The 13,955-nt window shown below is 48.2% G+C and overlaps 1 protein-coding gene across 5 annotated transcripts in view; it reads right to left on the minus strand.

Moving 5' to 3' along the window:
- The window catches only part of DGCR2 (DiGeorge syndrome critical region gene 2), a 95,423-nt gene that overhangs the window by 12,923 nt on the left and 68,545 nt on the right, over positions 1–13,955 (minus strand). For all 5 annotated transcript variants that reach the window (XM_058532133.1, XM_058532134.1, XM_058532131.1 and 2 more), the window contains 3 exons: positions 13,544–13,754; positions 11,722–11,798; positions 5,329–5,505 (listed from right to left, as the gene is read on the minus strand). In XM_058532133.1, the coding sequence (XP_058388116.1) occupies positions 5,329–5,505; positions 11,722–11,798; positions 13,544–13,754 (465 nt within the window). The remainder of the gene's footprint in view (positions 1–5,328; positions 5,506–11,721; positions 11,799–13,543; positions 13,755–13,955) is intronic.

The raw sequence follows: 13,955 nt of genomic DNA on the forward strand, positions 1-13,955 counted from the left end.
TCTTAAGGCTAAAAACAAGTGACCCACAGATAGTAATTTGAATCCACACACACACACAAAAAGCACCAGAATAGGTAATTATGTAATTATAAAAGACAGTATAAATGTGTATTTTTTCTCCTTTAGTCTCTTAACTGATTTAAAAAGCAATTGTATAAAATAATATGTATATAAGGTAATGTTGGGCATACAGAAATATAACATATAGAAATATACTATACGTATGACGTATTTCCCAATTACAGCATGAAAAGGAGGTTATGTGGGAGCAAAGCTGTATTGAGCTAAGGAAATGACTGCAGAGGTAAAGTAATAACTACAACAATGTATCGAGTTTATAACACTAAGAGATCTAATGTGTAATAATTCAGATAAGACATATATATGGAATAGATAGTGGTAGTGGTTGCACATGTCTGTGAATATACTAAAATCCATTGAATGGTACACTGTAGATGGGTGAATTGTAAGGTATGTAAATTATATATCAATAAAGCTATTAAAGAGATAATGGCAGAGATGTGCCCATAATTAATCAAGCACACAAATCCTCAGGTGTCCTAAAAGGACAAATAAAAATAAATCAATATCTAGACACAGAGTGATGAAACTTCAGTGTTATCAACAAAAGGAAGCTCTCAAAAGCAAGAGAGGGCAGGCCCCGTGGCTTAGTGGTTTAGTGCTCGCGCTCCGATACTGGCAGCCCAGGTTCGGATCCCGGGCACGCACCGACGCACCTCTTTTCCGGCCATGCTGAGGCCACATCCCACACACAGCAACTAGAAGGATGTGCAACTATGACACACAACTATCTACTTGGGCTTTGGGGAAAAAAAGGAGGAGGACTGGCAATAGATGTTAGCTCAGAGCCAGTCTTCCTCAGCAAAAAGAGGAGGATTGGCATGGATGTTAGCTCAGGGCTGATCTCCCTCACACACACACACAAAAATAAAAATAAAAGCAAGAGAGATGAAGACTGCCAACTGTTCTGTGTTCTTTTAGGTGACAGTCAGTCAGATGTGGTCGCAAGAGGCGGAACAGGAGAGGCTCAGGAAAACAATTTATTTTACTCATGGGTAACTCACGTCAGACGAAATTGACAATCTGAATAGTCCTATAACCATTAAACAAATTGGATTTATAATTTAAAAGCTCCTCCAAAATGAAATCTCTAGATCCAAGTGGTTTCACTGGAGAATTTGACCAAATGTTTGAAGAATTAACACCAATTCTATATAATCTCTTCCCAGAAAACAGAAGAGGAAGGAACATTTCTTAACTCATTTTATAAGGTCTGTGTTAGCCTGATACCAAAACCAAAGATAGTATTAAAAAAAAAAACTCTACAGACTAATATTTCTCATGGACTTAGACGCAAAAATCTTCAATAAAATAATAGCAAACAAATTCAACAATATATAAAATGAATTATATTCCATGACCAAGTGGGATTTATTCTAGGTATGCGGACTTTAATATGTGAAAATCAATGTAATCTATCATCTTAAATTGAAGCTAAGGGAGAAATATCATATGTTCATATCAAATGATGCAGAAAAAGCATTTGACAAAATCCAATACTCCAACTCTTGTTCAACATAGTGCTGAGATTTCTAGCCACTGAAACAAGGTAAGATAAAGAAACAAGAGACATGTAGGTTTGAAAGAAAGAAATAAAACTATCTCTATTTGCAGATGACATGACGGTCTATGTATGTAGAAAATTCCAAGGAATCTACCAAAACATCTCCTAGAACTAATAAGTGAGTTCAGCTAGGTCACAGGATACAAGATCAACATACAAAAACCAATCACATTTCCTTATACTAACAATAAACACGTAGAAACCAAAATTTAAAACACATACCATTTACAATTTTTCCAAAGAAAACGAAAAACTTAGATATACACTTAAACATGTGCAGGATCTGTTTGCTGAAAATTACAAAATGCTGATGGAAGAAAGAAAAGAGTAAATAAATGGAGAGACATACTATGTTCATGGATTGGAAGATTCAACATAGTAAAGATATATATTCTCCCCAAATTGATCTATAGGTTTAATGCAATTTTTATCTAAATTCCAGCAAGGTTTTTAGAGACAGACAAGCTTATTCTAAAATTTATATAGAAAATGCACAGGCCTTAGAATAGTTATAACAATCTTGACTCAGAAGAATCAACTGAGAGAAATCACTTTCTGATTTCAACGCTAATTATATAGCTACAGTAATCAAGATAGTGTGGTAGTGGCAGAGGGTGAGACACACAGATCAATGGAACAAAACAGAGAACCCAGAAATACACCCACATGAATATGCCCAACTAATTTTTGACAAAGGCACAAAAGTAATTCAATGGAAGAAGGACAGCTTTTCAACAAATGGTGCTGAAGCAACTGGACATTCACAGGCAAAAAAATGAACCTTGACTTAAATCTTACACCTTATAAAAATTAACTCAAAATGGATCACAGACTTAAATTTAGAACATAAAACTATAAAACTTTTAGGAAAAAAACAGTAGAAACTCTTCAGAAAGTAAGGCTAGGCAAAGACTTCTTAGATTTGACACCAAAAAAACGATCTATAAAAGGAAAAATTGATAAATTAGACTTCATCAAATTTAAAACTTTTGTTCTGTTAAAGCCCATGTGAAGAAGATGAAGACAACCTACAGACTGGGAAAGATATTTGCAAACAACATATCTGACGAAGGACTAGTATCTAGAATACATAGAGAACTCTCAAAAGTCAACAGTAAAAAAAACCCAAACAATCCGATTAGAAAATGGACAAATGACATGAACAGACATTTCACCAAAGAGGACACAGAGATGGCAAACAAGCACATGGAAAGGTGGTGAACATCATTAGCATCAGGGAAATGCAAATTAAAAGCACAATGAGGTAGTATACTCCATATCTATCAGAATGGTTAAAAAATAGAAATAATGAAAACAACAAGTGCTGACAAGGATGTGGAAAAACCGGATCACTCATACGCTGCTGGTGGGTGTGTAAGATGGTGCAGCTACTCTGAAAACTTTGCTGTTCCTTAAAAAAACTAAACATGCAACTACCATACAACCCAGCAACTGCAATCTCAGGCATTTATCCCAGAAAATAAAAATGTATGTTTGCACAAAAACTTGTACACAAAAGTTCATATTAAATTGTAATAGCCAAACACTAGAATTGGTCCAGATATCCTTCAACAGGTAAACGGTTAAACAAACTGAAACCAAACCATGAAATGCTACTCAGCAATAAAAAGGAACAAACTATGGATATACGTAACAATTTGGATGACTCTCTAGGGAATTAGAAGCAGCCAATCCCCAAGGCCTCATAGTGTTTAGTTCAATTGATATAACATTACTGAAATGAAAAACTTTAGGAATGTTAGCAGTTGCAAGGGGTTGGGGGGGGGGAGGGCCTGGAGGTGGGGGCGTGTGGTTATTAAAGGACAATAGGAAGGATCTTTGTGGGGTTGGAACTGCTCATATCACGACTGTGCTGGTGAACACAGGAAGCTACACAGGTGATAGAATTCTACAGCATTCACACACACGCACTCACGCACACAAGAGTACAAGTAAAAATGGAGATATCTGAGTAAGATCAGTGGGCTGTGCCCAAGTCAATATCCTGGCTGTGATGTTATACTACAGTTTTGCAAAATGTTCCCATTTGGGGAAACCAGGCAAAATGTACAAGAGATCTCTGTCTTATTTCTTTAAATGCATGTGAGTCTATAAGGATCTAAATAAAAATTTCAATTAAAAAAAAGACAGCATAAATGGGTCAAATTAAGCATCAAAATATCAGCAAACCAAAGCTGGCAATATATATACAAAAGCCATGAGGATGGGTTAACATCAGAAAATCTTTAATGTAAAATAGTAAATAAATAAAATCATATAATATAAAATAAAATAGTAATGTAAAATAGTAAAGAAGAAAAATATAATCCCAATAAATGTAGAAAAAGCATTTAATAAAAATCAATACATTTCTGTTATGTAAAAATTCCCAGCAAACTAGGAAGAAGGGTACTTCCTTAACCTCAAAAAGGTATTGGCTAAATCCTACAGAAAGTGATATATTGAATACTGAAACACTAAAAGCCTTCCCTTTTAGGTTGGGAAGATAAAAATGCTCACTACTACCACTTCTAATCAACACTGTCCTGGAGACCTTAGCAAGAAAAGTAATACCAGGGAAAAAAAATTTAAAGAAGGAAAAAGCCAAAGATTTGAAAGAAGACATATATGCCTAAAAATGCCTAAACAGAAAATCTAGGAGAATCCACCAAGTAAGAGAACTAATAAGGGAGTTCAGAAAATATCCTCAACTGCATACAGAAGACAAGGCCAACAACAGGCAACACAGTGGTCAAGAGCCAGGCAGGGCAGCCCAACACCAGCTAGGGGCACTCGTCACGAAGCTCCTGTGAAGATGGCGTGGTATCAACAAGCGTTGACCAACAGCCAAGGGCCAGGATGGAGCCCAGGAATAGGCTCAGACATCAGTGAAACCTCGACCCATGACAAATCAGCAAGCAAGGGAGTGGTGGTCCAAATAAACCATGCTGAGATCCGCTGCAACCCGCCCCTGCCTCACACTCCACATCTGGGCTCAATTCTGCCCTCTACCCACAGCAGAGGCGACTGGGTGAGGTGAGGGAGCCCTGCCCTCCGTCAGCACAAGCACAGTGCAAGCCCGAGATGGCAGAGACTCCGATGTGGAATGTGGACGAGTGAGCTGGCAGAGGGACTGGGAAAGACCCGTGACACCACAGAGAGGAGGGAGAGCAGTTCAGAGGCGCAGAGAGAGAAGCAGAGTGAGGGGTCTTGGAAGGACCTGTGGAGAGTCGGGGAGGTGACCAGGGGAGTCAGGGCTCCAGGATGCCATGAGATTTGGCACGTCCTTCGGTCCCCATTCTCATTTAGTCTCCCAACACCACTGAGGTGGGGAGGGCAGGAATTATCACCTCTATCCTGGGAAAGAGAAATGAGGGCTCAGAGATGTCAATTGCTGCCTAGGTCACAGAGCTGAACAGCAGCCCAGCCAGGCCCACACCGGCCTTGGGTCCCGGCCCAGGCTCTTGCCCTCAACCCCAAGGCACCCATGCACCTTCCGAGTAAGGTGTGAGCCAGGCAAGGAGCGCCTGCTGCACCGCTACAAAACAGGGATTCTGCCTCAGAGCATCACGAGGTCAAAGTCCACTCAAGTCGACATCGAGGTCCAGAAATTAGAAAGCCACATTCCCATGAGAAGCACCCTTCTACAGCTCACTAGACAAGTCACGTTCAAGGTGGCTTACTTCTTTTACACAGAAACGAGGACTTCTCGTAGCAGTTCTCAGCGTGCCAGCTGTGCAGGTCATGGTGGCGGAGGGTGGGGAAGTGGAAGCACTGGAGCTGGGCACAGAGCACGCTGTCGCTGTCAGACATGGCCGAGGCGAAGATGGGGTCTGGGGGCAGGAACACCTCTGAGGAACCTGTGCGGGAGACAAACGGCGGCCGGCCATTACAACGTGACGTCAACATACCAATCACATGCAGTCCTCATGGGGACCAAGGCTCCCCTAAACTGGACCATCAGTCAAGGAGGCGTGGACTGCCAAGCGCTAGCTGTACTGTGGTTACGGCATTCATTCACTCACGACCTCCCTGAGCTCCTCTGAGCGCAGCTCTGCGCACTGGGCCAACAGGCGCCCGGCTCCTATGGAGCCAGGGAGGAAGCACATGAACAAGCAATACTGGGCAGAGAGCCCGACGAGGACTGTGCTTGGCTGGAGAGGTTTAAAGGTAGGTCAACAACATGAAGAGTGAAGTGATGGGTTATAACATAGTGGATTAAAGTGCATGAGTTCATTCAGATAAAGGGAACAAATAAATAGAGTAGAGGGAAGTTCTCCCTTACAACAGAGTATCAATTAATAAATGGAGAAGGACTTGAAAAGGTGCCCACTGCACCTGCCAGGAACACACGATTCAGGTGGAGCGGTGGCTCCAATGCCTACCGGGAGCATCAGCTGGCCAGGTGAAGTGCTGGAAAGCGCAGGCTCCCTGGGAGCTCCCTCCCAGCTCCTGGGAGACCCTGTCATCCACTCTGCCTTCCAAGCTGGGGATCAGGAGATCAGAAACCACACTATCTTTGGAGCCCAGGGAGCGGGGAAGGGGTGCTAGGGGAGGGATCCTCTCTTCTGCAATGTTCCAGGAGGTACAGTTCTGGTCATACCCGGGGCGCAGCATAGCCAGCCCCCAGCGCTCACTCTACCTCGGAGAGCCCTCCAATGCGGGGCTGCCAAAAGACTGCTTGAGGCTAACCTGGACATGAATCACTTGAAATACCCTCAATTTACTAAGAGGGCGATGCAGTTTGCCCTTAACCAGGAACAAGGCATTCCCACGCACGCCTTTTAAACTATATTTGTTCCCAACACTAAGCACAAAGCTCGATTTTGAAGAGCCGGCGAGTCTGGAGGCAGGACCTCATTCTGAGGGCACTGGGAACATGGTCTCCCAGCTCCCTGACAGGACAGGGAGATGGGCTTTTGGGAAACATGGAATGTTGGGGGGCCCGTCTCTGGCTGACAGGCACAGCCAGCGTCAGTGTATCCCTGCCTGGTGACATCAGGGCCCCAGGGTCCTGCCGGCCTGGTCTGCTGTGGTCAGAATCACAGGAGGGCCAAGGCAGGAGGGCAGGGGAGGGGGCCCAGGCTCTCTGGAGACGTCTTCCCACATCTCTTGGGGGGCTTATCTCCATCGCTAAGAGTGGGTGCTACTGCAAGCACCCTGTCACCCAGCCCACCACTGCCTTTCCTGCAGGCTCCCTGCTCCCCAGCGAGGCCTCCTGTACCTGCTATGCACCCTCCTCCTCTCCCTCAGATGCCCCTGCAGCTGGGAAGCCCCTTCTCTTTTCAAGAACTGTTTTCTTCACTATTTGGCTTCTTGTCTCACAGGCTGAAAAATGAACAGATTCCTCTCATCCTTTATAAAAAAACAAGTTGTCAGCCCTGAGTCTAGTTGCCAGCCCAAAGCACAATTTGACTGCATGACTGCCAAACTTGCCAACGCCACAAATGACCTCTCAGGGTAGAGTCCTGGGACCTGGTCCCACCCCCACCCCTCCCTCAGCTGGCCAGACCAAGTCGGGGGGTGGCTCAGGCAGACAGCAAGACGAGGTTCCTGGACCCACCGAGCCACGTGCAGATGGAGGGCAGAGAGGGGCAGAGGGGAGAGGGCTCCTGCCACCCGCCGGTGCCCAGAGGACTGCCTGGGTCTCCTCACTCTGTGCTGGTTGGAAGCCCTGTTTACCCCAAGGTCGTGTGAGCTGCAGTTTTTTGAAACCAATGACTATGAAGACCGCTTCCTCTTTGTCAAACTAGAAGACCCTTTTTAGTCCTCATTTTATTTGCCCTCTCTTTGGCATTTCATACTCCATTTTCTTAAAGATGTCTCCATCCTTTCTCTGCCAGCATCTAAATGTAGCTAATCCCCAACACACTTGACATGGTCTTCCATTAGCATCTGCAGTGAGTTGAGTAGCATACCCCCAAAATTCATGTTCACCTGGAACCTCAGAATGTGACCTTATTTGGGTCTTCAGATAAAATCAGCCTGGATTTGGGGTGGGTCCTAAATCCACTGACCGACGTCCTTATAAGAAGGGGAGAGGACAAAGAGAAACACATGGAAAAGGGCCATGTGAAGACAGCAGAGATTGGCGTGATGCTGCCACAAGCCAAGGAATGCCAGGGGCCACTAAAAGCTGGAGAGAGTGCAAGGAAGATTCTCTCCTGGAGCCTGTGAAGGGGTGTGGCCTTGCCAACACCTTGATTTTGGACTTCTGTCTCCAGAACTGAGACAAAGTAAATTTGTGTTGTTTTAAGCCACCAAGTTCGTGGTACTCTGTTAGGACAGCCCCAGGAATTAAACGCAGCCTCCTAATCACTCTCCCTTGCGATTTAACACATATTGGCAGGCCCCAATCCTGTAAACAGGCAGGCGGAGTACACTAGGCAACAACAGCAGGCCCCAGGGCTCCACCTGCCTTGTGGAGCTGACATCTGAGTAGGGCTGTAAATGGCAGAGACAGATGACAACTCACCTAACAAGTGAGTCAAGTACACAGGATGTTGGAAGGCTGCGGCGGCTACAGGAAGAGAGAAAGCTGGAGCATGGAGGAGAAGGCGGCCTCGGAGAGAGAACATCGGGGCAGAGGATGGACCGGGAGGGGGGCGCCAACATTCCTGACGCCGCTTTTGTTGCGAGTTCCACACCACCTACAGGCTCGCTGCTTTGTTAGAAGGACTCAAGGGACTCCACATGTAGCCACAGTCACAGCTGACATTTATTACGGCAATGCAGCAGGACACACACCAGCAGCAAGGGGAAGGGACACCTCAGGCAGAGTCTGGAGGAATCCAGGCCAGGCTTCCCGAGCACTCTCCTGCCAGGCAGGAGGGTGCCATGGAGCGGGGCCACCAGTGAGCTGCAGCAACAGCAGTGTGCGGTGTTTCTGCCCAGGGAAGCCTGGATGCCGACCCCCTGCCCACCGTAATTCCCGACTCGCAGGTGTCACTACAAATCCCACTGTTTGAGAAGTCCAGGCAGGCTGGCATAGCTGGCTCCACCTCATCCCTGAGCTGGTCACTGACGGCAGCCAGGGCCAGGCCAGCTATGCTACCTTCTCCTGCACCTGACTGGGCCCTGAGCCTGGGGAAGGAGCATCCCAGGAAGGGCTGTCTGTCTTCCCACCAGCAGGCTGCCAGCCTCTCAGGGCAGGGCCTCACCTTCTAGTCTTGGTACAGCAGCAGCCACAGAACGAGCCTGCACTGGGGCCCACCAGGAGCTGTGTAGATCCTCCCAAAGGCCCGCTACTGGAGGCAGCTGTCCCACTCTCAGGGCTGTCTTCCTTCAGCAGAACTGCAGCCTGACCCTGGCTGACACCACTCCAGAGGGCAGGGTTTCTGCACTGCGCCTTCTAGGCCAGCCTGAGCCCTGGCGCTCCCCCTATCGCCTCTCCTTCACTGCTGACAGAGGCTGCTAGAGCCAAGGTCCTACTGGCAGGTGCAGGACAGGTCAGGGCACACAACACGGTCAGATCCTCCCCGGGTGCGGGCCCCCTGGGCGGAGAAGATGGATGGCACACCTGGTGACGGCACACCTGGTCTCAGCCCACCCGTGACGGGAGTGAGCCCCAGAGGTGCACATGCTGAGACATGGGTGGACAATGGGGGCAAAGGCCCCGAGCCGAGTATACCTTAAATAAGCAAGTTACACAACATGTGGACACATCACACACACAGTATGCTTCCATTTTTATATTTTAAAGTAAATATCACGTGTAATAACCAGAAACTGCAGTTACACTGTTAACAGTAATGTGTTACTGTTACAGTGCCCCACGGGGCACTTTGTGGGAAAATGTGGATGTTTCCCTTTAGACAGCACTGATCTGTTTTTTTCAAACTTTGGGCACAAATGTTATACAAACGGTGGTCTCGTTCTCTGGCGGCAGCAGCTCTTGGTCTCCAGGGCGTGCCAGGACCCGGATGCTGTCAAACCCTCAGGGCCTTGGCACCTGGGGCAGGGCTGACAGGCCATGCACACAGGGCCCAGAGGCAGAGCCCTCCTCGGGGAGAGGCTGGGAGAGTGTGTGCCCGCAGGGCCTCAGGAGCACTCTCCTGAGCAGAGCTCCAAAATTGAAATGCACATGGGGAGTGCCCGCTTGTATGTACCAGAAGTATGTATACATATATAACACCACGCATGTACTGTTGTGCCAGTACATAACACGCATTATAAAATGCACAATAAATAGGAAACAGTTAGACAAACTGTAAATGAAGTAAACATTTTTAAACATCTTCCTGTGATGACTCCCTACTGCCATTGCTAATATTCTTAGGAACAGTCTTTTCTTAGGGAAGGGCTCGTCATTAACGACAACAGATCGAAATCCACACCTCCCGCTGTCTTTGTGATACGGCACCTGGGGTGAGCGTACTCCTTGGACCGAGCTGGACCCTGTTTTGCAGCAGGTTGCACCTGACAGATAGCTCCTTTTGGACACAGAAGGGTGGGCCCTGCCTTTCTCTCATTTGCTTGGGGTTGTGTTTTCAGCATTCTCTTCACTCTGCGGTTTCTTAGCAGAAATCTTTTAAAATGCTTTTAGTATGGAAATTTTCAAATACACACAAAAGCAGAGAGAAGAGTACTCCCCCGTGAGGCTTCAACACCAACCTCCACCCTGCAGTTTGTTTCGTCTCATCCCCCTCCTCTGGGATGCAGACACCATGAAGCTCACCCTACACACAGGTGCGTGTCTCCTAAAATAGTACAACCACAATACCATTATTGTCACACCTAAGAAAACCAATGAGTCAACCTCTACCACAAATCCATATGCGCTTTTCCTAACTGTCCTCCCAAAGTTTTTTATAACTCCCCTCCCAATCCAGGATGTCATTGAGGTTCACATGCTACATTTGGGTTTAGGTTTCTTTAGCTTCTTCCAATCTAGAACAACCCATGACATTGAGCTGTGTGACATGTCTGGTCCAGGTATCTTGCAGTAGAGGAATCACTGCTAAAATCCCTAACAGAATTCCCAAGTCCAGTTAAGCAGGCACAAGCAGCCCATGAAACGCTGCACCCACACACAGCTGCTGGACGCCAGGCCCCAAAGCTCTGCCCACGTGGCACCCCACTCTGGCTTTGGAGCCCCTTGCATGAGCCACCACTGCCAGTGTTAACACACACATTCATCTTTTCCTAAATTTCAGACTTGCACTCCTCATGCCCCAGTGGAGCCACAGAGATCAGTGTGGCCAGTGGAGCCCAGTTGGGCCCTGCCATTCTAATGCCAGACAGGAAGGTCCCATGTCCCCCAACTCAGAACAAGCTGTCACATCATGCAGACTCATGTCTTCTCCTTTGAACTGTGTCAAGAAGATAACTGTGTCCAGGAGTGTCTACACTGTCCTGAAGGCTGGCACCCTCTGCTGGGGCTAAGGGCGATGGGCCCTGGCCTAGGATTTACCTCCAATAGCTGTGATTGGGGCAGATAAGAAACTAGTAAGAAAACTATGCTCTGCAAGGCACACTGTGACTTTGGGTCCTGGAAACCCACAAGCCATTTATTTGTCACTACTCCAGTGGGAAATCTAAATAATACATCCAGAAACTCTGGGAATGCAAATGTGGGTGGTGCTTTTAGTAGGACATTAGTAGGACACGAGAATGGGGTGACACCCTAAGCAGGAGTGGGGGCCGGTGGGTGAAGTCCCCTCTGCAGTGCCCATCTCTGTCCCCTGCCTCTTCCCAGATGCCAGGCTCAGCACCCTCTGCCTCTCCAGAGAAGCCTGATGCCCAGGGCCCTGACTCTTCTCAACACCAATCCTGTCTGTGCCTTCAGCCCCTCTGTGCGGAGACACAGCCAGTCACTTGCCATAAGGTCACTCAGGCTGGAAAGAGGGGCCTGACCAGGGCGCTGGCCCTGGGGCACCTGCCCATCATCACAGCCCTCCCAGAGATCCGGGGCCCATTTCTCTCCATGACCCCTGTACCAGGCACCCCTATGGGCCAGGCACTACCACTGAGAGGCTAGGTGCGAGAAGGGGAGACCCTAGCAACATCCTCCTAGTCAGGATGATGCCCGTGCAATCCCAACTCAACAACACTTCAGAAAGACCAGAAAGGCTTACCTTTGAATGCTACCTCCCAGCGACCTTCTAAGGAGTGGTTCCGGCCAGTGATGACATACTGGTAGCCAACCCACAACCTGCAGGAGGGCAGAAATGCAGGAGACCTCAGTGCAGCAGCAGGGAAGCAGCCATCGATTGTGCATGTGTGTGTATATTTTAATAGTTATACTGACCTTTAAAATACTGAGCTTCTAAAGCATTAATGATTTTAAGTTTTGATACTTAATTTTAATAAATAGCATTAAAATTCTAAACAATAAATTCACAAGTCAGAAAAAGTTTTATCTTGGGTAACTCCTGCCAAGACTGTTCTTATTAGCTGCTCCAACAAAGCTGTCACATTCTAAGCAAGACCCCCCTTATTCTTAGTAGATATGCAGCCCCATGAACATAACTCCATGAATACACTAAGACCACAGAACAGCACACTCTAAAGGGGTGTATGAATTACATCTCAATAAAAAACAAACCTTTGTGGGCACACACTGCAGTGCTAGGTGAAACCACGCTCATGGCTTCCGGCTGGGTCTCCTGCTCAGAGCCCACCCCGGCCTCTCGTGGGCTCCTGAGTGTGCACACGTCACAGCAGTGAGGGAGCCGTGCACACGGACCTGGCCGACTGCCACAGCCACCTGCTGAGCGTGTACCCCCCCTCACCCCAGCCTTCCAGACCCAGTCCTGAAGATGTCCGTCAGCAGGTCCACTGCCACCGTGGGAGCCCTGGCACTGCCACTCTGCCCCTTCAGCCTACCGCTAGGCACACGCACACCCTGGGGAGACAGGGCACTTCCCCACCTGCTGGACTACACTTCTCCATGGACTCACAACTGCCCTGTGACCTAGGAGTTATTTTTTTCACTTTGTAGCTGCAGAAACAACAAGGTCTCTTGATTTGCCAGTGTCACAGGGCTTAATGGTACAGCCAAAACACAGCTTGGGTCTTGAAAGGAAGGCTCTCTCTCCACCTGCTGTGGTCACTGCACTCCTATGGTGATGCAGCAGCCTGTGCCATCGCTGGGAGGGAGGACGGGCCATCTGGTGACCCCTGTGATCCACTCCCCTGACCCCAGCAGTGTGGAAGGGGCTGTATGATGCAACTGCCAGAGGACGAAGCTCTGAGTCCTCAGCATACACCTGCCCCCAAAACAACACCCCCAAAACACTGTGCCTGGGAGATGCCAGCAGTTGGCTGCAATTTCCACACTTTCTCCTGGATGTTACAGAGCCTGGGGGTTAAGGGCCAGGCTCTGAAGCCAGACTGCCAGGGTTGAAACCCAGGCACACCCCAGCTAGTGTGTGCCCATGTCACGTACTCACTCACCCTGGGCCTCAGTATTCTCACCCACTGGCCTCCTGTGGTTTCTGGGAGGACTAAATGAGCGGGCCTATGGAAAGCACTGAGCACAGGGACTGACAGAGCCCACTTTGTTGGAAGGAACCTCCACCTACTTGTGCACCCCTCATAACAGGCCCACAAAGCCCTACACCGAGCAGACCATCCTTATACAGGCCAGGCCCCCTTGCAGTTCAGCAACTGCAGCTGAACATACAGAAGGGGACAACGAAAGGTGCTGACCCAAGGTGACACAAGGTGGCAGCCTGTCCCCTCCTTTTTAAGAGCCCCCAGCCCCCATGTCGAGGCTGGCTCTAAACCCCGGAATTCTATTTGTTTCCAGCGGACAGGGCTGCCCTTCTCTAAACTACTGGCTGCGGCTATGCTCTAGGAGTGCTACAGGCAGCCAGAGGCCATGTCCTCAGCAGGCATTATGCTCAGCGGGCATCGGTTCACCCCCAGGCCCTCGGTGCCCATCCCAGGACTCACTTGTGTTGGTCCTGCCAAGCAAAGCTCCGCTCCGGCTGGTCCCATTCCTGGGCCAGGACGAAACGCAGCTCCTGGTCGGTGGAGAAGGTGGCGAGGGAGCCATTCACGCGCTGGCAGGTCTGCGCAGCATCCCAGTAGTTCTCCCCGCTCAGGTAGACCCTGTAGCAGCTGGCCGTGCCTTCATAGTGGTGCCACCCTGTTGGGCACTTCCCTAGGAAACATGAAGGACGGAAGGGGAGTTGTCCCCCAAATTAGGATCCTCACTCCAAAAGGCAATTATATATGCTGCATCTGAGCACAGCTCAGAAATCACCCTAGACAAACAGGGAAACTGAGGCTCAAGAGGAAAGCTCTGCCTCTAAGACCACGTACTTTGTGAAATGCTCAAGTTTCTCTCAGACACAGATGTGAC

This window comes from Diceros bicornis, chromosome 35, assembly GCF_020826845.1.
Source record: "Diceros bicornis minor isolate mBicDic1 chromosome 35, mDicBic1.mat.cur, whole genome shotgun sequence".
In the NCBI taxonomy this organism is placed as follows: Eukaryota; Metazoa; Chordata; class Mammalia; order Perissodactyla; family Rhinocerotidae; genus Diceros; species Diceros bicornis.